Raw genomic sequence first — 27,204 nt, forward strand, 5'->3', positions numbered from 1 at the left:
CTCCAACAAATAATGAATCATAATAAAATCCAATGAGCTTGACAAATGTCAGAGAATTGATTTAATGATTGTTCATGATTTCAAACAACAGAATCTTCTAAGAATCTGTAGGGGCTGGGGAGGTGAACCAGTGGGTCAGAGCACTTCCTGTAAAAGCAAGAGGATCTGAGTTCAAACACAAAGTACCCATGTAAACTCTAGAGACAATCCACACACCCTGCAAGCCTAGCACCAGTCACCAGAAACAAGCAGATCCCATGCTTGTTGGTGAGCAACCTAGATGAAAAGGGGCAACTCCAGATTCAGTTGAGAGGACCTATGTCAACGATTAAGGTAAAGACCAATAAAGAAAAACAGACATCTTCTGGTCTTTGTAAACACATATAGGATGCATACCCTATGTATTAACACATGTGGAAACACATTATACACATATATAAAAAAGAATCTGTAATAGTTACTATAAAATCATCTAGGGCACAGCACTTGTAACATCCCAGGCAGTTTTATATGACATATGCACATGGACTCTCTCCTTTAACTGGTTTTATGTATATTAGTTCACTAATTATGTATGAATCTGTGAAATAGGGATTATTGTCACTATTACATGTCTCAGGAAACTGTACCACAAGAGGTTAAGGTCAATAGAAGCAAATGGTAAGCTAAGAGCAGAACTCGGGCAGCTTGACTGGCATCTAGATTGTTAACCAACCTTACTTCCTTCCATACTTCTTCCTCCCTCCCTTCCTTCTTCCTCTCTCCCCTCTTCTCTCTCTCTCCCTTTTTTATTTTTTAAAGACAGTCTTGCAGTCCAGCCTGGCCTGGAATCATGTACAGCCTGGTCATCCTGCCTCCATTTCTGAAGAACTAGGGTTAGAAGTATGTGCCACGATCCCAAACCCTCAACTTGCACATTGTGTACAGCAGGTATTACTATCACCATCCAAACAAACAACCCAAATCAAGAATTTATCTGAGTATGCACTTAAGGTGCTTATAAATGCAAGTGAGACTATACAATCCACTCAGCAGTTGTCCCTTAGTCACTCTCCACAAAGGATTATACGTTATGTCCACACTGTGTAACTGCAAGTAAAGAGAACATAAACAAATCCATCTGGAGATGTTTTTGCATATTACTTTTTGATTCAAAGCTTTAGTGAGTCAAATTAGTGGTTAAAAGCCACTAATTCTAGCACTTCAGGGGCTAAGAAGATAATCATCTCTTCTTTGGATCTGAGAGACCTTCTACCACCTTGCTTCCAATTACCCTGATGCCATGAATAGTTAGTACAGCTCCCTATCTGTAACATATAGGCCATCTATAAAATACTATAAAATGGGCATGTGACATATTCATGTAGCAGGATACTGCAAACTAATGAACAAACAAAAGGCAGCTGCTTGCATTTACACAGATAATCCTCAAAAATAAATTATCTAGGCATAAAGAACCCATATAGTGTGTTGTTACTGATATTAAAAACAAAACAAAATTGTGTATTGGTGCTTTTCCTTAACACATTGTTATCATGATAAACCATCACAAGTATAAAATCTATAAGGCATATGCCCATATCTAAGTAATTCAGAAGCAAACACATCAAGCATCATTGAACTTCAGAAGTTAAAGGAAATCTGTGAGGTCCTCTTGTTAGTTTTTTGTCAATTTAAAACAAACTAGACTGCAAGCTGGTACAACCACTCTGGAAATCAGTATGGAGGTTCCTCAGAAAACTGGACCAAGCTATATCACTTTTGGGCATAAAAGATATAACAAGGACACATGCTCCACTATGTTCATAGCAGCCTTATTTATAATAGTCAGAAGCTGGAAAGAATCCAGATGCCCTTCAACAGAGGAATGGATTAAAAAATATGTTACATTTACACAATGGAGTACTACTCAGCTATTAAAAACAACTTCATGAAATTCTTAGGCAAACAGGTGGAACTAGAAAATATAATCCTGAGTGAGGTAACCCAGTCACAAAAGAACACACATGGTGTGCACTCACTGATAAGTGGATATTATTAGCCCAAAAGCTCAGAATATCCAAGATACAACCCACAGACCACATGAAGCGCAAGAAGTTGGAAGACCAAAGAATGGGTGCTTTAGTCCTTCTTAGAAGGGAGAACAAAATATTCACAGGAAGAAATACAGAGACAAAGTGTAGAGCAGAGACTGAGGGAAAGGTCATCCAGAGACAGCCCCACCTGGGGATCTAGACAATATTGTGGATGCCAAGAAGTACATGCTGACAGGAGCCTGATATAGCTGTCTCCTGTGAGGCTCTGCCAGACTTGAAATATACAGAGTTAGATGCTCTCAACCAACCACTGGACTGAAAATGGGGACCCTAGTGGAGGAGTTAGAAAAAGGACTGGAGGAGCTGAAGGGGTTTTCAACCCCATAGGAAGAACAATATCAACCAACCAGACCCCCCCAGAGCTCCCAGAGCCTAAACCATCAACCAAAGAGTACACATGGAAGGACCCAGGGCTCCAGCTGCATATGTAGCAGAGGATGGCCTTATTGGGTATCAATGAGAGAGGCCCTTGGCACTGTGAAGACTCAATGCCAGGGTAGGGAGATGGGAAGGAGTGGGTGGGTGAGTCGGGGAATACTCTCATAGATGCAGGGGGAGAGGGGAAGGGATAGGGGGATTCCAGAGGGGAAATCGGGAAAGGGAATAACATTTGAAATGTAAGTAAAGAAAATATCCAATTTAAAAAAAAAAAGAAAAAAGTAACAAGTTAAAAAAAAACAAACTAGAGTCACAGGGGAAGAAGGATGTTAAGCTGAGGAATGGTTTCTTTCATACTTCCTGTGGGCATATTGTAGTACATTTCCTTAAATGATGATTGCTACAGAAGGGCCAAAGTCCTCTATGGTCAGTGCTTGCCTGGGCAGGTGGTTATGAATTGCACAAGAAAGCAAACAGTGAGCCAGTAAGCAGTGTTCTCTCATGGTCTCTGATTCAGTTATTCATAGAAGGTTTTTGCACAAGTTCCTAGCTAACTTTTCTCAGAGATAGACTGTGATCTAGGAGTTGTAATAAAAAATAAACCCTTTCCTCTCCAATTTGGTTTTGGTCAGTATTTTATCACAACACAAAACTAAGACTTCCTCCAAATCCCCCGGTTTCAACTTCCAGAATCACATCTTTAGATATTGCTCTCCATGGAAAAAATTATTAACATAATCCCTTTATAATCTAAGAAATTTGTCAAAAGGCAAAAACCAAAGTTATAGAAAAGGAGTAGATGGAGGAAAGACACCGAGGCCACAGGGAGTCCCTACGGAGGCAGGAATAATGAACTCTAGTTAGCAGGTATAGTATTAGCACCAAAAAGGAAAGGATGGTGTTTTTCTCTGACAAAGGGGACAAGCTGGAGCTTTGTTTTGTACAGTGTTTGCTTTTATAGCAAGTACACTCGTTTGCCATTTTTGTCCTAGATAGGTAGTCTTTACCCTGTGCTCTAGGCTCTAATCATCTTGCAGAGGGAGAAAGCTGAGCTTGCACCTGACTGCAGATCTAGTCTTTCTAATAAAATTCATTTGAAGAAGGGTTTGACAACTTAATTGCCAGACAGCAGTTTTACTATAACATAAGCCTGAGTAGCAGACACAGAACCAAATAGTTTCTGCCTCTCTTGGAAATGCACTTACCATACAATTGGCCCACACTGAGGGCATTATAAAAACAACCCTATAAACTACTGTTCTATTTATAGTAAAGATATTGTTGTGAATGTCAATCAATAGTGTCTTCTTTAGATGGACTCAGGGGATATTCTCTGATCTTGATACCAGGCCAAATGATACTTCCCATGTACAATTAGTTTGTTTTACCTTTGGGACACTGTAAATCAGGGCACTGATCTTGTGTCCTAATATGAACTGGCTTCTAGAAAGTCTAATGCCAAATTTGTAGCCCACATCTAGAGAGGGCCACATAGCTTTCCAATCTTTCTTCATTTGCCACTTAAACTTTCTCAAAACTAAAGTGTCATCAATCACACAGAGATTGGAAAGCTTGCCTGTCATAGGTAGGCAGTAGGGAATAGGGTCATGAATACTGAGAGAACCTAAGATTGAAATCAAATATGAACCAAGCACTACTGCTCACCACAACCAAGAAAGCGAAGGCTCAAGGCAACAATGAATGCATGCACTACTTGACTCAAAGGGAGATTCCGTACTGGGTCAGAACTAGTAATGAATATGAAGATCAATGATAAAGCTGGGATATTAAAATGCAGAAAATGGGGTACTGGAGAGATGGCTCAGTGGTTAAGAGCACTGACTGCTCTTCCAGGGTTCCTATTTCCAGAGTTCAATTCCCAGCACTCACATGGCAGCTCACAACTGTGTATAATAGAATCTCATGTCCTCTTCTGGTGTGCAGACAGACATTCAAAGTACTCATATACATAAAATATATAAATGGAAAATCTTTAAAATATAAAAAATGAAAATAAAAGCACAAACAAAATTTGAAAATAAAAAACAACTAAACTAGAGCTGGAGCTAGAGCGAGGGCTCAGCAATTAAGAGCACTAACTGTTATTCTGGAGGACCCAGATTCAAGCCTTTGCATCCACACAGCAGCTCACAACAGTTTGCAACTACTGTCCCAGGAGATCCAACACCATCTTCTCAGCACCAGGCAGGCATATGGTGTGTGTACGTACGTACGTACGTACACACACACACACACACACACACACACACACACACACACACACACACACACATACACATACATACATACAGATGAAACAGCCACACACATAAAATTAATTAATTAAAAAAATAGGGTAGAGCTGGGAGTGCTGACACATACCTTTAATGTCAGCCCTTGGGAGGCAGAGGCAGGTGGGTATTTGAGTTCAAGGCTAGCCTGATCTACAAAATGATTTACAGGGCAGCCAGGGCTACACGAAGAAACCCTGTCTTGGAAAAAGAAAAAAGAATAACAAAGGTGGTGAGGTTGTGAATGAAAGAGAAAGACTCCTGTTGTCCACTTATGCACACTCAGACAGACCACGCACACACACACAAAGAGATGCACATGCGTACAGGCACACACAAAAAGTAATAAATGTAAAAAGAAAATTAATAAATGTAACTGTACTTCAGATGAGAATATTTCTAGTCTGAAAAAATTACACATTCAGGTATTCAGGGGCAGAAAGCCACAATGTTACAATGTAAAACAGTTTAGAAAATAATCTATACATGTACATTGTATTATTTTTATTTTTCTAAGTTTAAAATTAACTCCAAATCAAAAGTTAATTAAAAATAAAAAGCAGTCATTGCCACAGTAGTAAGCTGTGAATTAACAAGCAGCTTCCGATCAAGTCTACACCCTGTGAGAGTGTGAGCTTGTAAAGATACTGGAACTGTTTCACACTTTGTAAATTGTTCTGAATGATAAGAACAAACAAACAAACAAACCATGTAAATAAATTCAGGGCATATTTTGGGTATTATATATTTTCTCAGATTAATAAAGAAAATTAAACAGTTATTTTGTACAAGTAAAAAGACTGACTTTATATGGTCTGAACTTGACGCAGAGCATTTTTGGCTCCTTACAACCAGAAAAAACAGGGATGATACTTTCCAAAGTTGTTACAAAACTGCACCAAATCAAAATACTGAATATTCTAATAACAGAATGGGAAAAGAAATAAAGTCGTGAAATGTTCAAAAGTGGCAAAATGGGGCCATTTAATAAGAACAAATGAATGTGCTGTATTTAGCTTTAAAAACAAAGAATGCTGCATTAGTATTAGTGGAAATGTATTTAATAGCACACAGTTCAAATGGGTGGAGGTGGTGAGAAATTTTGGATGTTCAGAAGTGTAATCTTGCCTATTGTGGGGTATGGCCGCCAACACCTTGATGCAATATTAAGTAGCATTAATGAAGATATTATTTAGGGTGACAATGACCCAGCTCCACACTAGTCAGCGAGCACATGAAGTAACACATTCAGTTCAGGGCTCAGGTCTCTGGTCCTACAAGGATAGCTCGTATCAGGCTCATCTGCTAAAGCAACTATAGACCTGGTTCAGATACAGACAGCAACTGTTTAAATATGTTGGAAATCAACACTGACAGGTAGCATTTGAGCAGCCAAAATTCTGTAGGGCAGGGAAGCACGCAGATATGAGTCCACTTCTCCGCTCCACAGGGACAAAGGCCAATCAGAAATCAAGTCCTTTAGATAAAAAATGCAGTCTGACTGGTTGAAGAAAATATACAGAAGCTTTGTGGCTCCCACACTAGCTGGAAATGTGGAGAAAATTCCAAAGAGAGAACCATGGGGGAGAACGGGACTCTGCAAATAAATTCCATTCATTATGAGAGCTTGCAGCAGATTAGAAATAACAAAGAAGTTCCTCAATTAGATATCATCTCAGAAAAATAAGTAGGAATAACACAGAGTGGAAAAAGTAAACAAGAAACTTCCCAGTAGACTAATTTTTAAAACTTCTATAAATCAATAAAGCAAAAGATTTCAATAAACACTTTAAAAGGAAAATACCTAAATAGCCAGTAATGCAATAGTTACCCCATAATCCTGAAGTTCCTCATGTAAAAATAAGATTGAGAATCTAGGCCTGAAGGACTCATGACAAATATATGCAATATGTGGTTCTAAACTAGTATCTCTTGATGTAAAGAGCATTAATGAAATAACAGACAAAATACAAATGGAGTCTGATTAACTAGATGGTATTCTGTGCCACTGTTAATGCTCTGACATAACAGCCTGCAGTGCGGTTATGGAGGAAAATGCATGTGTTTGAAACTGCGAGGCATCATATTAACAACTTACTCTCAAATGGTCACACAAACAAAAATGTTTTGTTCTATACTTGCAAATTGATTGTTTCCCAAAAAAGATTTAGACCACATGGTGTGTGTGTGTGTGTGTGTGTGTGTGTGTGTGTGTGTGTGTGTGTGTGTTAAAAATATACAATTTATACATCCATGCGTATAATGGTCAACCTTCATTGTCAACTTAGAATCATCACTGAAACAGAAGTATGTCTTCGTGAGTGCTTTTGGGGGTATTTCCAGAAAGGCTTAGCAGGACAGGGAAGTCCCACTCTGAAAGTGAATGATACTACCCCATGGCCTGAGATTCCTGGCGGAGTGAAAAGAGGAAAGTGAGCTGAGCACCAACATCTATCTTTGTTTCCTGACTGGATTCAGTGTGACCTTACTAAGCTCTTGTCCAGTCTTCCTCACTGTGATGGACTGGACCCTGAAACTGTGAGCAGAGGTAAACCTTCCTTCCTTCAGTTTTTTTTGTCTGGTATTTTGTCTGAGCAACAAGACAAGTAACTAGCACAGTGCCCAAATAGAGACTTAATATATTACAATTCTCTGTCAGGTTATGGGAGCAATGTTAAAATTTTTGAAGCATTTAATGTTTAATGAGCAAAATTCGATAGTTCTATATTCTAAGAGCAATGCTGAATAAAGCTGAAAACTTACTTTCAATACAAGAAAGGATGCCGCCAGCCACTGCCTGCTCCTGCTCCTATTTAATAACTATGAGTGCCCTTCTGTCAGCAAGTCTGCTTGCTACTTCAGAGTATACACTGAGTTTCTTAGGAAAGTAGTTTGATTAGGAAGCTGTTGATCTTTTATGAATTCAAGCCTGAATGTGTCTACTCACATAAAACTGTACATGCAAGACTTCCACAAAAAATATGTGTGCCACACCTAATTAAATGTCATGGATGGCTCCAGCTCATCTGCTCAATAAATCCACTTTCCTGGGCAGACTAATGTGGTATGACAAGCAAGTCAGTCACACAGGGCTTTGACTTAATTTATGAAGAGTTTTAGTGCTTATATTCAGTACTGAGACTGTCTCTGCTTCAAGTAAGCGAAGTAACACAGAATATATTAGCCAAAAGAAGAAAGATTGCTTCACTAAACTTTGTTAAAATGAAACATTTTTTCTCATCAAATGAAAAAGAACAGGAGAGTCCTAGCATGGGGAAAAAGAATCACAATACATATCTGAAAAATAATTTGTATACAAACTATATGAAGAGACTCTAGAAGGAGACAATAAAAGATAAACAATTCAACTTTAGAAGGACAAAGTATTTCAAAACAACCTAAGAGAAGGCTTAAAGGAGTTAGGGAAGAGAAAACATGATCAAAATATTTTGTGTGAAAAGGTTTTAAAAGATGATTTTGAAGTCATCATCTAATAAACTAGGGTTCTAGGGGATTTTAATGGATGTGATATAAGACCTTGTTTTGAAATAACAAAAAAACCATTTTGTTTTGAGTTATATAAAAATATTTTCCTCATGTCTCATGCAATATAAATTTAAACTGGAAAATGATTCAATACATTACTTATAAAATATGAATGGTCAGGAGATGTTTTAAAAGGCTCAACTTTCAAGTCAACATTTCCTACATTTCCCTTTTAAGTTCTGCAAAGGATTTTAGAATATTTTATCTGGCTAGGTGTGATGGTTTAAGCCTGAGATCCCAGCACTTGGGAGGCTAAAGCAGGATGACTTATTAAGCTCTTGGCCAGCTGGACTATAGACTGAGATTCTGTCCCATCCTCTTGGCAAAAAGGAATATTCTAGTATTACTTATCTGAAGAATTTCCTGAAATTCATGCAAACAGATAAAAATGGAGAACTAAACTAGGTGCTCAAGAGCACACAAGACTGTAAGTACCATCAAAGGTCTAACAAATATAGGCTTGACTTAAATAGTCTGGTTGTCTTAACTTCTTTTATACTTTATGGAAAATAAATATTATCAGTGTAAATTTATAACAGCAACAATAAAATAAGGTAGGGATGTAGGTCAGTGGACAAGCACTTGCCAAGCATGAACAGAGTCCTAGGTTCTCTCTCTACCACATCATACACACAAATGACAACAAAGGCAATGACAGTAACAACACAACATTGTGACCTCATACTGCTTTAAATCTTTTTGCAAAATAATTTCTAATTTTAAAGCTGCTAAGCATTTTATTAAGATAAAACCTTCCAGATCTTGTGAGGACACAGTCACCATCATAATGGTTAGCTGTGTAGGATCACTGAGAAAGACATAAATCACTGAAATTATTGTCCAACAAATACATGAGTGCTGATCCCCACAGAATTCTGCAGGGTATATTTTATTGCAATACTTACTGGAGCTACTATTTTTCCTGTCTGACCAACTTGCATGTCATTGGGAACAAAGCCAGCATCAACAGCAGCACGGGAAGCACCAACTGAAAGGGAGGAAGTGTCGTATCTTCAGGCTCTGATTATTATTCAGCTAGTGAGATAGTCACCAACAACTATGAACAACATCCTAAGAATTTACAGTCAAAAAGTATTAAAGGACTCACTTTAAAAAAAAAACCTGATCAGTGATTTGTAACTGATCAAGCACTCTAAATACTAAATACAAGTACTTTTTCAAGAAAATTATTTTCATTGTGTACTATTCTCATAAATTTCTTTGTTTTGGTGTGTTTGTTTGTTTGTTTTTGAGGCAGGGTCTCTCTATGTAGTCCTGGATATTCCAGAGCTCACTATGTAGACCACACTGGCCTAAACTCACAGAGATCCTCCTCTCTCTGCTTTCTGCATATTTGAAGGCATGCACTACTACTCTAGGTATGAATTTCACTTTTTGAATTTGACTGGCTTCTGATGTTTGTTTGTTTGTTTTTTTCAAAAAGGCATCCATACATTCCGTATTATAATCTACTTAAGGGATACTATATATTGTTCCTTTATATACTAGCCTTATGACTTTTGAAGAACTGCTGTATAAAACCATTACCTCTTATGATCAGATAAAGTCATATTCAACATAAGATTGAAGTTTAACAAGTATCTCATATTAAACTAATAAATAAAAACATAACTGGTTTCTTCTCCACAGGAGGTCTATTCTTAGGGCACAACCACCCCTTCTGGAGAGTGAAGGAAAGGGACTGAGGTATTCCTTCTGTATACCGTTGCATTAATCTATCCTTCTTGCTGTAGTTTCTTAAGATGATTAAACTTAGATTGCCTTTTTCTTCTTATACATATTTAGTACTATAAATTTCCCCATAAGAGCTCATCTTAGTGTACAGGTCTGTGCTCACAGCTATATAAAAGGGGGGCATACATATATAGCTCAATAGTGGAGCTCCTGCCTAATGTGTGGGAGGCCCTCAGTTCAATGCCCACATTCAGGATAAATTCCCCTCCCCAACACCACTGTCTTCACTGTACCATATGCCTTTTTTTCATTTAGCTCAAAGTATTTCTTTTAAGATGTTTTCCTTTACTCATATGTTACATAGAAATGTGCTGTTTAATCTCTCCATACATCTTGGGATTTTTCAACTACGTTTCAGTTACAGACATCTAGCTCAAGCTAAGAACAGACAGCACATAAGCCACTTTATGGTCGCAAATGCAGTCTTCCTTGGTGAATGCTCCTGTCAGCTTGAGAATTTGCTGTTGTGTAACAAAGACATCAATAGATGTTAATTCAATCCAGCTAATTGCTGAGTTCAACTGAGTTTCCCTGTTCATTCTATACATTCCAGGGGTACAGAATTATGGGTCACTGGGGTTTTTCCTCTCAACACTTGAAGCCTTATTCCCTATTCTCATCTTACTTACATGAAAAGTCAAATGGACTTATCTTTGCTACTTTTATAGGGTAAGACTTTTTTTTTTTTCACTTCGGTTTCTTTCAGAATTTTTATCTTCTTCTTTGACTTGCTATAGCTTGGAACTTACACATATACATTGGTGTTTTCTGTGGTTCCTGGATCTTTGCTTGGGTGTAGTGTGATCCTGGACCGTCTCAAGCTTCGCAGTACCAACCCTCCTGTTCTTTTCTCCCACCTCCACCACACCCATTACTCTTCAGCTGTAGTCGGTTTTGGCTTTGATTTTTTTTTTTTTTTTTCTTTTTGAGCTGAGGACCAAACCCAGGGCCTTGGGCTTGCGGCAAGCGCTCTACCACTGAGCTAAATCCCCAACCCCTTGGCTTTGATTTTTATCTCGTCACTTTTACTTCTTAAGGTCCTGGATATTTCAATGCTGCTTTCCAACTCTTTTATCTTTGCTTTTTAGCTTTAACTACGTCTGAGGCACATTTTCAGGTCCAGACATTCCTTCCTCAACCTTCCAGCTTACTATGCTCATGAGATGCATTCATTTCTGTTTCCATGGGCTCTTTTTTAATTTTTATCATTTCTCTAGTTCTTTCTCACAATAAAGAAAAGCAGTTGGGGTTGGGGATTTAGCTCAGTGGTAGAGCGCTTGCCTAGCAAGCTCAAGGTCCTGGGTTCGGTCCCCAGCTCCGAAAAAAAGAGAAAGAAAAAAAAAAAAAAAAAGAAAAGCAGTGTGTGTATGTAAGTTATACAGGAATCAGAGCATGTGTGGAGGTGGAGAACAGCCAGCAGTAGTCTGCAGTAGGCCCTGAAGTTGGCATTTCAGTACTTTACAAATCAAAACTAGAAAAGTTTCTTAAGAGTTGGCAAATGTAAAACTGTCACCCACATTCTTCAAAAATTACTATGTTCCTCATCACCACCTTTATAGATGTTTCAGCTTTTACTGGAGGTCTAAGAAAGTCATTGCAGAAAGGATGAAATAATGGTCAAAACTGGAGATCATGTTAAACAAAATAAGTAAGATACAGAAAAAGTAAAGATCTTATGTTTTCTCTCATGTGGAATCTAGATTTAAAAAATAAAGACATGGAAGTAATAAGGGAAATATATAGAAAGAGAAAGAGGAAAAAGAGGAAGGCAGAAAAGAAATAAGTAATGGAAGAAATATGATCAAAGTATGTTATATACACTAATAGAAATGGCATAGCCAAATGCTATTTTATATAAATGATAAATAGTCAATAAAGCTAAGTCAATGAAGGAAAAGTAGAAAGCAAAATTACTTCAAGTTTGGAGGACTTATATGTAAGCATAACGGAAAACATTTCCAGCAAAAAGAGCACTGTGCTACAAGGAGAATAATCTTACCTGCAGCATGCAGCTGATCTGCCAAGTCATACAGCAGTTTAAAGTTCTCTCCACTCTTCAAGCCCCGACCTCATTTAAAACAAACAAACAAACAAATGAATGAATGAATGAATGATGTGCACACAAGTTGTACTCTGCCCAACCTCATGTCCATATTACAGCTGCCACATTAAGCACACCAACTCCTCTACAAAACCTGTTTTGACTTCTGTGAAGCATTCAGCATTGCAGCTACTTAACTACATAAAAAACACTATATTTGTGGTTTCTCTGCAATAATGAAAACACTTTAAGTCCAAGATGCCTGATCCACAGCACTCTAGGTCACTGCCATATCTGTGGTATTAGCAAACTCTTATTAGCATTTGGTAAATATTCCCTGAATGACTAAACAAAACTTCTGGCTAGATCTCAAAATCCTTGAGAGCAAACACACTCTACCTATTATAAATGCAACAGGCCCATCATAGAACACATATGGACTAATAATTCCTGAAACTACAAGCTGATACACAAGACAAACATCTTTGCAAAATATTAAATCATTTCTTCTGAATGCCACTTGAGCAATAGATGGATATTGGGAACATTAATTAAAAATCACATTAATCCTTACCTTTTCAGTCAGTCAGCTGACAAATTTCAAAGGAGTATAATATACAAAAAGATGTTAAGTCCTACACCACATTCAGGTCCTGATATTAACTGTGAAGGGCTTTCCAAGTATCATTCACACAGACCAGTATAACACTCAAAGTCATTAAAAGTAGAATGGAGAAGGGGATTTATATACAACTCCGAGATTCCAACCACTTTTTCTACAATTCAGAAGCCAATCAAATGCCACAAAAAAACATGGACATCTCTAAAACCAAGATACCGTGTAGCAGAGATATGCAGATGAGATTTGTGCCTTGCTCCCCAGTGCCAGATGTGAGACAGAAAGCCCACATTTTATTTATGGTCTAATTTCACATTCCTGGTAAAAATTACCAATATTACTGTCATCTGTAAAATTAAAATGAATCACCTTTACTCGAGACTACAGACTCAGCTCAGTAGCACAGTGCTTGCTTACCAGGTTCAAGACCCTGGAGTCCATCCCCAGAAGCACCGAAACCTAGATAAAAGTCTGTTCCTTTGAAGAGGTCTGTGTACTACATAGCTTATGTCATCTTTTACATTACTATTCACTTACCACCAGATACCACCACTTTGGCACCAGTTAGCTCTGGTCGGTCACTTTTTGTCAATTTCTGGTCAAGCCACTCTGATATTCCTGCTGATGAAGAACTTGGTGCTACATACATTGACAGACAAATTAAAAATGATGAGGACTTCAAGTACATAGTGGTAATTATTTTTAAGACCAACACAAAAACATTCAATTCTAGGAAACTTAAGCTCATGAACTTTCACAGTCCCAATTTCATTTTCTTTAACTAAAATGTGTTAAGAGAGCACAACTCTTTTGAGAAGAGTATTCAAATAAGATGCCAGACATGTTAAGTGGAACCCCTATTTTCTTCCATTATTACATTCTTCTATTATGCTGAATCACTCAAATGCCACAATAGGAAACAGTAATGAGAGTTAAACAGCCCTGATACAAATGTAACAGCTTCATTGTAATTTATCTTCTCTCCTACTCTTTAATCTACCAAAGTGATTATCTTTGTACCAAGATGATATGAAACAGACATAAATTATAATTATTTATAGAACCCTGGAATATGAGTCAGTTGAATTTTTACTTTGCATTAGAAATTAAGTAGAGGCCATCCCTTATTCTAAAATTAGCCAAACAAACAAGAAATGCCAACCTATCATAAAGGCTCACATGGATACTTACCCTTTTCTGAACTGGCACTACCTCCACTTGCTGCTGCAGCCTCAAAAGATGTTCCTCGAACAGAAAACACCTTCACTTTCTCATCACATTTCACTGTACACAATGCATTTCCTGAAACACAAATTTTATTATGAGGAAGGAATGCCAAAAGTATTCTTCTTAGACTCAGAATTTATTTTATGAAGATGAAGCAAAACTAACCATGGACAGGTGTTTCCTACCCCCGATAAGTGGAGAGGAGGAGCAAGCAGGGTGAAGACCTTCACCAGAGACTGCCTGTACAGTTCTGCATGTCTTTTAAAGCCAGAGTTACCGCCTGGAATCAACAAACTGAAGCAGGTGGCTGTGGTGAGAAGGTACCTCTCAGCAGCAGGGAGTGGGAAGTAAGCTTCTTTCTCCCAAGTCAACTCTATCACCAACCAAAAATATGAGCTGCTATACCTTAGTACAAATGCAACTGCTATTCATGTCAAAGGAAGATAATGTGGAAGCATGGCAGGGCATAAAATACAAGTTCAGAGAAACCAAAGTTTTAAAAGGATAAGACATTTCACAGTCTGAGTGACTGACACTATGACCAAATACTTGAATATTTGAAGATTTGAATATAATGAAAATTACAGGTCTGATGGAACATACAACAACTGTAACTAGAACAAAGGCAGTAACTGAAATTGCTGCCTTCTCCAGCCCCACTGGAGATCAATGTGCTTAGAAATAATTAATCAAAGAGATGCTGAAATGAATTGCTTAATGCACACTGAACTTCAATTGCACATTGAAAGCAAAGACTGAGAATACTATTTTCAAAAGGGTTTGCCTGTCAAGGTACTACTTATAAAATATAGCCACCTAAACAAGAACTGAACAATGACAACAGCAATAGCTATGCTAAAATGGAAGGGTGGGGTCTCACAGGTCCCATCACTAAACAAAGAAGTAATGACTGCTGAGAGAGGGAGAACTAGTCTCTCTCAGGGATGAACCTTTAATTGGTTGTCCAATACAACTGGCTATCCAAACAGAAATAGCCAGCTCTGAAATCATATATATACAAGCAAACTAAACAGATATGGTAGCTGTATTTATATAGTTATGCATATGTGTATGTATATGTGTGTGAAAAAGAAAAATGGGCCATCAATTGACAGCAAAGGGAATGACAGGAGAGGTTGGAGGAAGAAGTGATATAATAACATCACAATTAAAATTTTAAAATACATATATATCACATGGCAAACTTAATTTTTATTAACCACTGTCGGGGGAGATGTCACTCCATAAACCGTTAAGGCCAGTATAAAAGCACTGTGTACGTAATAAATCAGACAGAATGCCATGGTGGGGTCTAGTAGCTATTCTCAACTAAAGCATTTCTCAGAAACCTTTAAGATGGTCCATTTAATTGTAGGTTTGTTTCCAAATCCTATTTTTAAGATTTATGTATACTGTGAAAATTAGCATGTTGATTATCTTCCTTAGAACTTACCTGCATAGATAGTTCTCACAAATGTGTCAGGTGACTTGATCTCAATGATGTCAGAAACTGGGGCAACATTAAGTTTGGCTGCTACTCTGGGCAGAAGGTTCTAAAAGAAAAAAGCAGTGACTTACACAAAGTCAAGCTGACTGATATAATGATCAACAATGGCATCTTCTAAACCCCTTTAAAGGGAGATGGATCTTCTGCATAAATTTGAATTCAAATTCAAATATTTCACACTTCACATGTATCTTTGGACAAGGGACATCAGTCCAGCTTTTGAGGTACTCTTTGAAATTAAGTGTCTACCATTTCTGTATATTAAGAGTAATAGAAGATTTATAGTAATAAGAAGCTGATTCAATTTGATAAATTATGAGATCTACTGCCCTAATAAATATCAAGTACAAAATGTGACAGTTATGGATCCCTGAATTTAAACAAGAGAAAGAGAAAAAAATCAGAAGAGTAAAATACTGGAAAAGCTTTTATTATATATATTTACTAGAAAATATAAAAGAAAAATTTCAACAGACCGTACAATCTTTGTCAAGTTCATGTTGTATAAACAGATCAAGTACAGCAGCCCTTGTGTGTCACACATAAAATGAACACCAGAAACAAGCATGCATGTTCTTGTTGACAAAGGCAAATGACAGCCATATGTTATACATGTGTAACTTTGTTCATAGTAGCCAAATCTGTAAGCAGGTCAAAATCCCCTTGGGTGTTAGTTAGCACATCTTGTAGTGAGAGGAAAGAGAATCTCTACATGTCCAGTTAAAATTCTACTATGATTCCAGGATTCTAAAGCAGAAGAGAGTCACTTAGTGAAGATTAAATTTCCAAGTTCTGGACTGAGGTTCTTTTACATAATATATGTAATTTTAAAAGAGAAGCACTGCTTTTTAAAAGATTTATTTATTTTACGTGAATACACTGTAGCTGTCTTCAGATACACCAAAAGAGGGCATCGGATCCCATTACAGATGGTTGTGAGCCACCATGTGGTTGCTGAGAATTGAATCAGGACCTCTGGAAGAGCAGTCAGTGCACTTAAATACTGAGCCATCTCTCCAGTCCCGAGAAGCATTGATTTTTTTTATCCCACAAAGATTCTTCATAGTTCATTCAGTGGTTCCTCCCTGGCTTCGTGACACTGCTTCTGGAAGGCATGCATTCAAGATCACACCACAAACTGGTTCTCTCTCTTCTGTAAAGATTCTTCCAAACTAGCTGTCATTCTACCTCACTCTGTATTCTCCCACATGCACATATAATTACAATGTATTAGCCTTGACTAGCATGGACTTTTGTTCTAAAAATAATTTAATATCCACGCTGTATAACCCCAAACAAGGATTCTAAGCACTCTGAAGGTAGGGGTTGTGTGTTTTCTAGTTCTCTTCTGTTTCTGTCCTGTTTCTACTTAGTGACTTCCTACAAAGTGATATTACAAGTACTGACAGGATCAGTTTCCTGACTGTAGAATTTCTGAGGGAAAAAGTTATAGTGTGCATTTTGTCATACCTGCATTAGATAGTAATCCTCTTTCAAACATGAACTCTGGCCTTGACTACTAAAATGTACCAACATTAGTTTCCTTGCTCTGAAGATCCCCCCATTCCCATTTCCACTACCTCTCCACCCCAGAGGTCTCTTTCCCACCTTCACTGTGCCCTACCATCCTGTCTCTTCCTAAACACTCCTTCTTTCCTCTGAGGTCCCCTTTCTACTTTCATGACCCATACCCATACATACAGACACATACAAACATTCAAAGCTCAGAACTGCACACCAGAGAAAGAGTATGTTGTATTTGTCTTTCTGAATCTGGGTCATCTCAATATATGAGCTTCCAGATTCATCTATTTTCCTGAAATTTTCATTTTTATTTCTTATGCCATGCATTCACACATTTTCTGTATCCATTTATCTGCGGATGGATATCTAAGCTGGTTCTATTTCCTTGCTATTGTGAGTAATTTCACAGTAATGTGTGTAAGTATCTCTGTGGTAGGATATAGGGTCCTTTGGGTAAGCCCAGGAATGGTACGGCTGGCTCATATGATAGTTCTACTTTTAATTAATAGTTTTTAATTAATACTTTTAATTAATAGTTCTACTTTTAATTCTTTGAGAAACCTGATTTCTATAATGGCTGAACTAGTTTATACTTCCACCAGCAGTAAATAAAGGTTCTCTCTTCCCTACATCCTCACCAGAATGTCCTTTGTTTTCTTGATGATGGCTATCCTAATGAGGATGAAGTAGAATCTAAAGTTTTAATGTGCATTTCCCTTATGGTGAAGGAGGTGGAATATTTTGACGAGTACCCATGTGTTAAAGGCCTGGTTCTATCATGGACTGCACTTGAAGATGACAGAACCTTTAGGAAATAGGACCTATGGCAAGATTGTAGTGTACGTCAAAGGAAATACTGACTTGTTCATTCTTTCTTCTCTCCTCTCCTCTCCCTCCCCTTCTCTCTGTTTTCTGCCACTACCAGGTTAGCAAGTATGTCTTCTCATGTACTCTATCATGGACCATGACCTCCCAATTTACCTCAGGGCCAGTGACAGGACAGAGTGATTAAAATCATGAGCCAAGATAACATACCTCCTTTTCTCAGGTTATTTTTTTTTCACGGTGACAAAAAAGTAATAAACACATTAACAGGTTTGTCACAGACATACTATTGTCTCCCTATGCAATTCCTCCTATGGACTTTTCCTCATTTCAAATGCATTCACATTTGAAATGTATGTTACAGCACAAGCGTCTATCTACTTTGTAGCTCTTACTGTCAATCTTTTATCTGTCATAAAGTCAAGGCCAGAGCAATAAAATTTGAGGATTAAAACACAGTTTCACAGTCTTGCAGGTAAACTTTCATTAACCAAACTCAAGATTTAATTACCCAACACAGAAGCAGTACTCTCAAGAGACTGGGTTGTCTACAAAGATTCATCCATCAATTTAGAGGGAGATGTTAAAATTTATAGTACCATGTATTGGCAATTTAACAATTTCTACCAAAAATGTTTAAAGCACTGTCTTTCACTCACCTGATTTACTTTTAGAACTCAATTTTAAAGATATGCTACCGTACGTATACAAAGATGTATGTACAAGATTTTTTCTTTGAAGCAAGTGACTGAAATTCAACATCCTAGCTGACCCTGACTAACATGGAACCATTATGCAGACAAACACATTGTGAGCTAATATTTTCTAGATGTTATTAAGCAAAAGGTCCTAGTCACAAAACAATACAAATACGTATGTGCATGAACGATTTAAAGACTAATAGGAAGAGGCCTGAGAGAACATGTTCATTGCTAAGAGGTACACTCCTGAAATAGGAAGTGTAAGTTGGAAATATGAAAGGGATCTGTACCGTGTTCTTTATACTACTATACTACATCCAACTTTCCTACTAAGCGCATATTTGTGCACAGCTATTTTTCTTGTACTGAGGAATGAGCCAAGCTTTGTGCACATGAGTAGTCAAGCAGATTTACAAATCAGCCCCTTTTCTTTTTGAGGTGTGTGCATGTTTGTCTACATGCACATGAGTGCATACCTTTGTATACATCTGTACACATATATGAGGTGGCCAAAGCAGAACCTTCTATTGCGCTCCACCTTATTGCCTTGAGGCAAGGTCTCTCACTGAACCAGAAACTGACTCTTTGGGTTAGGCTGGTTGTCCTATGAGCTCTCAGTATCTTCCTGTAACCAATCCCCACTTTTAGAGTTATAAGCACATGCAGCCATGCCCTTATATGGGTGCTGAAGACTTGAACTCAGACCCTCATTCTTGCAGAGCAGAGTTCTTACCCACTGAGCCATTTCTCTAGGACTCTCTTTTACTTTTTATTTTGAGACAAAGTCTTTCTAAGTTTTCCAGGCAATCCTTACAATTCTATTGTCTCCACTTCCTAGGTAACTGTGATTATACGTAAGCATTGGCTGCTCTTCCAAAGGATTCAGGGTCAATTTCCAGCACCCACATGACAGTTTACAAATGTCTTAGTTACTTTTCTATTGAGGTGACCAAGGCAGCTTGTAAAAAAGAAAAGCATTTGATTTGGGGTTCATGGTTCCAGAGGATTGGAGTCCATGACTACCACGGTGCTGGAGCAGCAGCTGAGCTCACATCTCCATCCAAGCAAGGCAGAGAACACTAACTGGGAATGGTATCTCCCAGTGACATACTTCCTTCATCAAAGTCACAACTCCTAATCCTTCTCAAACAGTTCAACCAACTGAGGACCAAGTATTCAAACATATGAACCTATAGGGGTCATTCTTATTCAAATCATCACAACCTAGTTTCAGAGGGCAACAATAGAAAAGCTAAAGCAGCCATCAGGCTGCCCTAGAAATTGGACCTCTCTTGCCCCTGACTTCCCTGGAACCAAAGGATTCTATACTCCCTGACTACCCTAAGTATTCAAAAGATGACGTAATCTGGGTTAGAAATTTGCCCATGTCCCAGTGTTATGAGGGGTGGTTAAGAACAGCAGATTACAAACTCATTGTGCCAGAAGAGATGGGACCGCACATACTTCAGAAGATCCACTGCTCTTACCACACATGCATTCGGAGAATGCAGGATTTGATATGACATCATAATATCAGAATTAGAGATGCCAATGCTAAATAAACGCAAAGATAGCTGAGATTGGTAAGAGCTGTAAAGCCTGCCGGTGGGACACAAGGCCTAGTGTCTACTGAGAGACAGACTTCACAGAGGTAAAAACCAGAACAATTTAGATATAAATATTTACTGATGTCTATAGATAACCTTTTCAGGTTGGACTGAAGCTTTCCCCACTAAGCATAAAACTACATCCATGGTGACAAAGAAGCTCTTAGAGGACATACTGCCAAGGTGTGGGTTTCCCCAGATGATAGGGTCAGGCAGTGGACAGCTTTTATGTCCCAGGCAGGTCAGGGGCTAGCCAATATTGGAAACTTTATTGTACATGTAGACCCCAGAGTTCAGGACAGGCAGAGAGTATGAGCAAAACCGTAAAAGAGACCATAACTAAACTGATCTAAGAGACTCATAATGACTGAGTAACTCTCCTTCCCTTTGCTCTCTACTGGATATGAAACTCCCCTTTCCAGATGAAATCATGTTTGAGATACCCCGGCCCCCTCTTGTTCTTAACATACAGGGGTAATCTCTGAGTTCCAGAATCACCAATTGCTAGATGATCTTAAAGGTGTCCAGTGGTCTCATAAACATGTTTGGCCTAAACTTCATATTCTCTATAAAACAGGTCTTCTTCCCCTTGCCCTAAAGCTCACAGGAGTGCAGCATGAAATCATAGACCCGTTTACAGTTGAAGATGATCCTGAGGAAAATTCAGCCTCAGAACTCCCTCCTGTCTCCAACTGATGAGGCCCCTACCCAAGCCCCAGGGACACCATGAGGACTGAGTGATGACAACCCCGACCCCCTTATAAAATATAATAACTTCAGGAAGCCCTATGGTTGGGTCTTCAGAGGAAGCGGGAATGAAAGACTAAATCTTTTGGGTTCAGTCTTCATCTTAGATAACCTGACCTAAGGCTAAATCAAGTTAATTAGCAGCACCAGTTTCCAGGGTACCCCCCAACAAGACCTACATCTAGCACCAGTGTCCAGGTTATTTCCCAACAAGTCTGCATCTCCAGGTAATAAGCCTGTCCCTGACACTTCACTTCCTAACAACCACCAGTCAGGAGGAAAACAGTTAAGTTTATGGTTTGGCTCTCAGCACCAGTCAATTAATTATGTTAAAGGCCATAATGCCCCACACCCCAGTCAGATGTGTGCCAGCTGGATACCTTCTTGCCTCTACAAATGCAGGCCTGAAACTGGCCTGGGGGGGGAGGAGATCCCATTCTCCTGAGTCAGAGACTGTGGTGTGGCCCAAGCTCCAGCTTGAATAAAGAGACCCTAATACGACTACATTGAATTCAGCTCCATGGTAGTTTTTTGGGGGTTCACAAATGTTTGCTGGCAAAACAATAAGAGTGCATATGGTCAGACTATACCCATCTTTAATGCTATCCCAAGCTATAACACAGTCCTTCCCAAACCCCTAGACAGACTTCTATTTTCTATTATTTCCACCAGCCATCCAAGTAAATCACTCTAAATGAATAACTGTAATTCCAGCACTTGGGAGGCAGAGTCAAGTGTTTGAGGCCAGAGTGAGTACCAGGACAGACAGGGTTATAGAGAGAAACACTGCCTGGGGATGGGGGGGAGGGGGGGACGACAACCACACAGGACTAAACACACAGAAAAAATTCCATTTAACAATAGTTTTATCTGGGCCAATTAGAAAACCTGAAAGTAGCAGGTTAATAAATTTAATAAAATTCTAAAAGGATAGTTACCTCTGTGACAAAATTTGAAAATTTGATGAAATCTTGAAAGAATAAATGTTAGCAGTATGCCCTTTAGTGCAAGCAAGTCAGGACTGGCTATTTAAATAAAGACCATTACATTTCCAGCCCAGTGAAATTCATGCTGTTCAAGTAGAAAGGTCAGACTTCCCTTCTCACCTTTCCAAAAGCAGATGCTCCAGCACAGATGTGTGTGTAACTGAACTGCTTCTGAGTTTCCAAAATCAATGGTGTGAGTTCCTCTGAGAAGTAAACACATTTTGTGAAACACATTTCATGCCATCTTCATAATCATATATTCGAGCAGAACAGACAGCACATTTTCCCACTGGAACACCTCACCTGGAAGAAGGCCTTTGTACGCATCATGCTGAGCCACCAGAACCTTTGCCACGCCTGCTACTTTACAGAGATCCTGTACCACCTGTGATAAAGAGAAGGGTTTCTAAGTATCGACCTAAGAGACACAATGAACCAACAGTTATGTTTTAACCAAGCATAAAATCTTAATGGCCAAGTATGAAAATTTATTTTTGTTTGATTTTAAATGGTACAGAAGTATAAATAAGAATGCCCCCCATTGGCTCATATACTTGTAAGCTAAGTTCCCAGCTGACCAGATGACAAACCCTGTGAAAGGATTAGGAGGTGTGTTCTTGCTGAGAAGGTGTGTCCCTAGGAGGAGGTGGAGGAGTAAGGGGGAATAGGGTTGAGGTTTCAGAAGCCCACACAAGGACCAGCCCTCTCCCTCTCCTTCCCTCTTCAATCAAATTAAGAAATGTCCTGCAGACTTGTTTATAGCTACTCTTATAGAGGCATTTTCTCTTCTCTGATGATGTGTCAAGTCGACTTAAAACTATCTAGCACAGCCAATAAAAATAATTTAAAAAACAAAAAACATTGTTGCTTTTTTTGTCTTATTTTGGTATTCTTTCTCCCCAGAAGGGTCTTGCTACCAGCCTTACCTGGCCTAGTATTTATTACATAGCTCAAGCTGGCCTTGATCTTGCAACGATCTTCTACCCTCAGTCTCCAGAACACTATGATTACAAACATTCTACCATACTAGTTTTTTTTTTAAATTATTCTTTCAAAATAAAGTTTAAAAAATAGTTATGTGTATGGAGAGGGCATATATGCACAGAGTACAGGGGCCTAAGGAAGTCAGAGGTGCTGGGTGCCCTGGATTAGCTCACAGGTAGACGTAGGCTGTCAGCATGGGTGCTGAGCATCACGCCTGGTCCTCAGCAAGAACATCTGTACGCTTCAACACCGAGCTATCTCCCCAGCCCTTTCTAAAAGAAATTCTCAAAGAAAATTACAAGTCAACTGATTTTTCTATGAACTGACCTATTCACACTATAGAAATTCTACCTTAACAAAACAAAAGAACTGGGTGGAAGGGAAAACTTAGCAGTTAAGAGCACTTGCTATTCTCAGAGGTGACCCAGGTACAGGTCCTAGCATCTACATGGCAGCTCAGAACTATCTGTAACTCCAGTTCCAAGGGTTCTGATAGCTTCTTCTGGCCTCCAGGGCACTGCATGCTTGATTCTTACATGAGCACGCAAGCAAAACTCATTTATATAAAATAAAAATAAATAAAATTCCTTTTAATACTAATTGATAAACCAAAATCAACAGCTTTTATTCAAATTTAGTTGAAAACTATGCTTTTTTATTGATACTAATTTTAAGTGCATTATTTTAGGAGGAGAAAAGAAAAAACTGGATGTGGTACCCAATACATGGGAGGATGAGGTAGGAGGATCACAGGTTCTAAACCAGTGTGGGGTAGAATGACATCCACTCTCATAAATCCAAAGGGAAAAAAGAAGGGAGAAGAGGAAGGAAGGACTAAAATGAGATTCTATCTATCTATCTATCTATCTATCTATCTATCTATCTATCTATCTATCTATCTATCTAATAACCAAGCCAATAAAACACATTAGACTTGGGACCTGTTGAGAGTGAAGGCAAAACTTCTCTAATGTTGACTGCACTTCATTTGAATGAAGAATGTAGAGTAAGATTAATAACTCCAAGAAATAGCGATAAATCTTCAATTACAGCCCATGGTCAACATGGAGTTTACTGCCTACACACATATACTTATCTACAATGAACAAAAGTATTTTCTTGTTTAACTTCTCATTTTTTCCTGTTTAGAATCAAGAATGGATTCTGAGAAACCTTTGACTACTCTGATTTTCTGTACAAAAGGCAATTAGCATTCTTCCTTTAAAGTAACTTCAGTATGAGTGGTTTCTGCTTATCAGTCTCATCAGCCACTACTGTCTTCCATTTGCTAATTCACTGATGAATGGGCACAAGAAGCTGTGCCTCCTAACCTCTTCCAAGGACTAAAAGGCTCCACCCACAGTGTTCCCTGAAAGGAAGACACAAGAGGACTGTGCTGGCCGAGTGCTGAACAGCACACCACACTGTCTTACACACACATGTACCGGCACTTAGCATCTCTGGTTTCAAGAAAGTTCCCAGTTAAGAAACCCACTTAATTCCAAAGTTGCTACACATCAGCTTGGATATAAAGAGGAACAGATTTTCCTACTAGAATTATTTTTTTACTGTCAAATTTCCAGTACTACATAGAATAATCACTTTCAGTTTATTAAAGCTGAAGAAAACAATACAAAACTAAAATCTGTCTACATTATTAGCAGATACCTTTTTTTTTCTCCATCTTTGTTAAATTGGGTATTTCTTATTTACATTACAATTGTTATTCCCTTTCCTGGTTTCCGGGCCAACATCCCCTTAACCCCTCCCCCTCCCCTTTTATATGGGTGTTCCCATCCCCATCCTCCCCCCATTACCACCCTCCCCCCCAACAATCTAGTTCACTGGGGGTTCAGTCTTAGCAGGACCAAGGGCTTCCCCTTCCACTGGTGCTCTTACTAGGATATTCATTGCTACCTATGAGGATGGAGCCCAGGGTCAGTCCATGTATAGTCTCTGGGTAGTGGCTTAGTCCCTGGAAGCTCTGGTTGGTTGGTATTGTTGTTCATATGGGGTCTCAAGCCCCTTCAAGCTCTTCCAGTCCTTTCTATGATTCCTTCAACGGGGGTCCCGTTCTCAGTTCCGTAGTTTGCTGTTGGCATTCGTCTATGTATTTGCTGTATTCTGGCTGTATCTCTCAGGAGAGATCTACATCCGCTTCCTGTCAGCCTGCACTTCTTTGCTTCATCCATCTTATCTAGTTTGGTGGCTGTATATGTATGGGCCACATGTGGGGCAGGCTCTGAATGGGCGTTCCTTCAGAGCAGACACCTTTCTTTTTTTCTTTTTCTTTTCTTTTTTTTTTTCCGGAGCTGGGGACCGAACCCAGGGCCTTGCGGTTGCTAGGCAAGCGCTCTACCACTGAGCTAAATCCCCAACCCCAGCAGACACCTTTCTTAAAAATAAGAACAGGACATACACAGGACTACAACTGATTAAATATTGAGTACTTTAAAGAGATTTAAAGTAGTTAAAATCACAGCAAAACAAATAAATCTAACATCTGTTTTTATATTTGAAAACTGAGCAGACCAAAAAAATTGGCTTAACTCTATTATTAGACATTGTGGTAAACAGTAACTGTGTAAGATTCAATAATCAGCTGGGTGGTGTTGGTGCACACCTATAATCCCAGCACTTGAGGGGCAGAGGCAGGCAGATCTCTGAGTTTGAAGCTTGGTCTACAGAATACGTTCCAAGGCACACAGACAGCCACGGCTACACAGAGAATCCTGTCTTGAAAAAAAAAAAAAAACAAACAAAAAAAAAAAACAAAAAAAACAAAGGAAAAAGGTTTGGGGTTGGGGATTTAGCTCAGTGGTAGAGCGCTTGCCCAGCAAGTGCAAGGCCCTGGGTTCAGTCCCCAGCTCCGAGAAAAAAAAAAAAAAAAAAAAAAAGAAAAAAGGTTCAATAACCATCAAGAGGAATGAGATAAAGAAGCCTACATAACCCCGAACCTGCTGAACAGAGTCCTGTAAATACCCATTTCATGCAAGGAATCAGAAGTGACACTATCATTCTAAACCTGCATTACTATGTGCTCTACACCAACAATTTAATAAAATATATAACCTGCTAAAAAAAAGAAACATTCTCTCTCTACACTTACTCCTTCATGAGGGCCAACCTCCCATCACACACTCAGCAATTCTGACACAGTGGAGAGGAACCGGTAACTACAGCTCTGTAGTCTTAATAGGTTCCTGTCTGCACAGCAGAATAAAGTTTCCCAAGAGTTAGTTTCCGAAGTTGTTACTTAACAACCACAAAAAAACCAACATTTACCACCAGTGGAAATTTGAGAAGATTGAGACATAGATTTGAATTCTTCTACCAATTAAATGTTAGCACATCTGATACTTTGTCCAGATTGACCACTTTCTGGAATCAGAAGCAATTAATATCATCAGTACATAAGGGATCTGCTATTAGCCTCGAAGGGGACTCAGATACCATTCTACTTGGTATCTGATGACACAGGATAGTGCCAGCAGAACTAAATCAAGCATTCCACCTCATTTTGAAAGATAAAACGCTTCACGAGAAAACCTTTTAGTTCTTTTTTCATATACAATAATATCTGTGACACTGGCCATTTACTGAGGACTAGAGCGCAGTTTGGGTTATGGTCCTAGGCATAGTTCTGTTGCCATCTTTCACTGGCTCTTGATGGAGACTATATTTGCTATGGCTGACCTTAAAAAGCTCTCACCTTGTCACATTTTGTTCCAGCTACTAAGCAGGACACTTCACCTCCAAGACGTCCAGCTGCAGTGATAGTGTTTAGAGTAATGGGTGCTAGAGAATCATTCGCATGCTCAGCTATTACCAAGGTGCTCTGAAAACGGAGCAACGAGGCCTAAAAGAAAAGGAAAGAAACATTAATTTAGTCTTTCAAGATAACTGCTATGCATGTGGACTTTAAAGAAAACATTTTGATATGCAGTGCTCAGTTTTTTAAGTGTAGTAATAAAATATTTCCTTGATGGCATAAATTAAGTGTTACCTAACAAAAATCAAGAAGCCTTATGTCAACTTGACACAAACAGAGTTATCTGCAAGGAGAGAACCTGAATTGAGAAGATAACCCCATAAGATATGGCTGTAAGGCATTTTCTTAATTAGTGATTGATGGGGGAGGGCCTAGATCTTTTTGAGTGGTTCTATCCCTGGGCTGGTGGTCCAGGCTGAGCAAGTCAGTAAGCAGCACCCCTCTACCACCTTCTGCCTCCAGGTTCTTTACCTGCTTGAGTTCCTGTCTTGATCTCCTTCAATGATGAAAACCAATATGGGAGTGTAAGCCAAATAAACCCTTTCCTTCCCAACTTGCTTTTTGGTCATGGTGTTTCACTGTAGCAATAGAAACCCTA

At 38.8% G+C, this 27,204-nt stretch overlaps 1 protein-coding gene and 1 long non-coding RNA gene across 2 annotated transcripts in view; one reads left to right on the forward strand and one right to left on the reverse strand.

Annotated features, from left to right (window-relative positions):
- The window catches only part of LOC134480178 (uncharacterized), a 30,533-nt gene extending 25,724 nt beyond the window's left edge, over positions 1–4,809 (forward strand). Inside the window, exon 2 of the long non-coding RNA XR_010054400.1 lies at positions 1–4,809. This exon is cut by the window's left edge and continues 25,099 nt beyond it. This is a non-coding gene — a long non-coding RNA (uncharacterized LOC134480178).
- Etfa (electron transfer flavoprotein subunit alpha) overlaps positions 1–27,204 on the reverse strand; it is a 56,774-nt gene that overhangs the window by 20,694 nt on the left and 8,876 nt on the right. Inside the window, exons 2-9 of the mRNA NM_001009668.1 lie at positions 26,547–26,693; positions 22,154–22,235; positions 21,971–22,053; positions 15,407–15,506; positions 13,918–14,028; positions 13,264–13,365; positions 12,066–12,134; positions 9,217–9,299 (exon numbers count right to left, since the gene is read on the reverse strand). Of these exons, the coding sequence (NP_001009668.1) occupies positions 9,217–9,299; positions 12,066–12,134; positions 13,264–13,365; positions 13,918–14,028; positions 15,407–15,506; positions 21,971–22,053; positions 22,154–22,235; positions 26,547–26,693 (777 nt within the window). The remainder of the gene's footprint in view (positions 1–9,216; positions 9,300–12,065; positions 12,135–13,263; positions 13,366–13,917; positions 14,029–15,406; positions 15,507–21,970; positions 22,054–22,153; positions 22,236–26,546; positions 26,694–27,204) is intronic.

Source organism: Rattus norvegicus, chromosome 8, assembly GCF_036323735.1.
Source record: "Rattus norvegicus strain BN/NHsdMcwi chromosome 8, GRCr8, whole genome shotgun sequence".
Classification (NCBI taxonomy): Eukaryota; Metazoa; Chordata; class Mammalia; order Rodentia; family Muridae; genus Rattus; species Rattus norvegicus.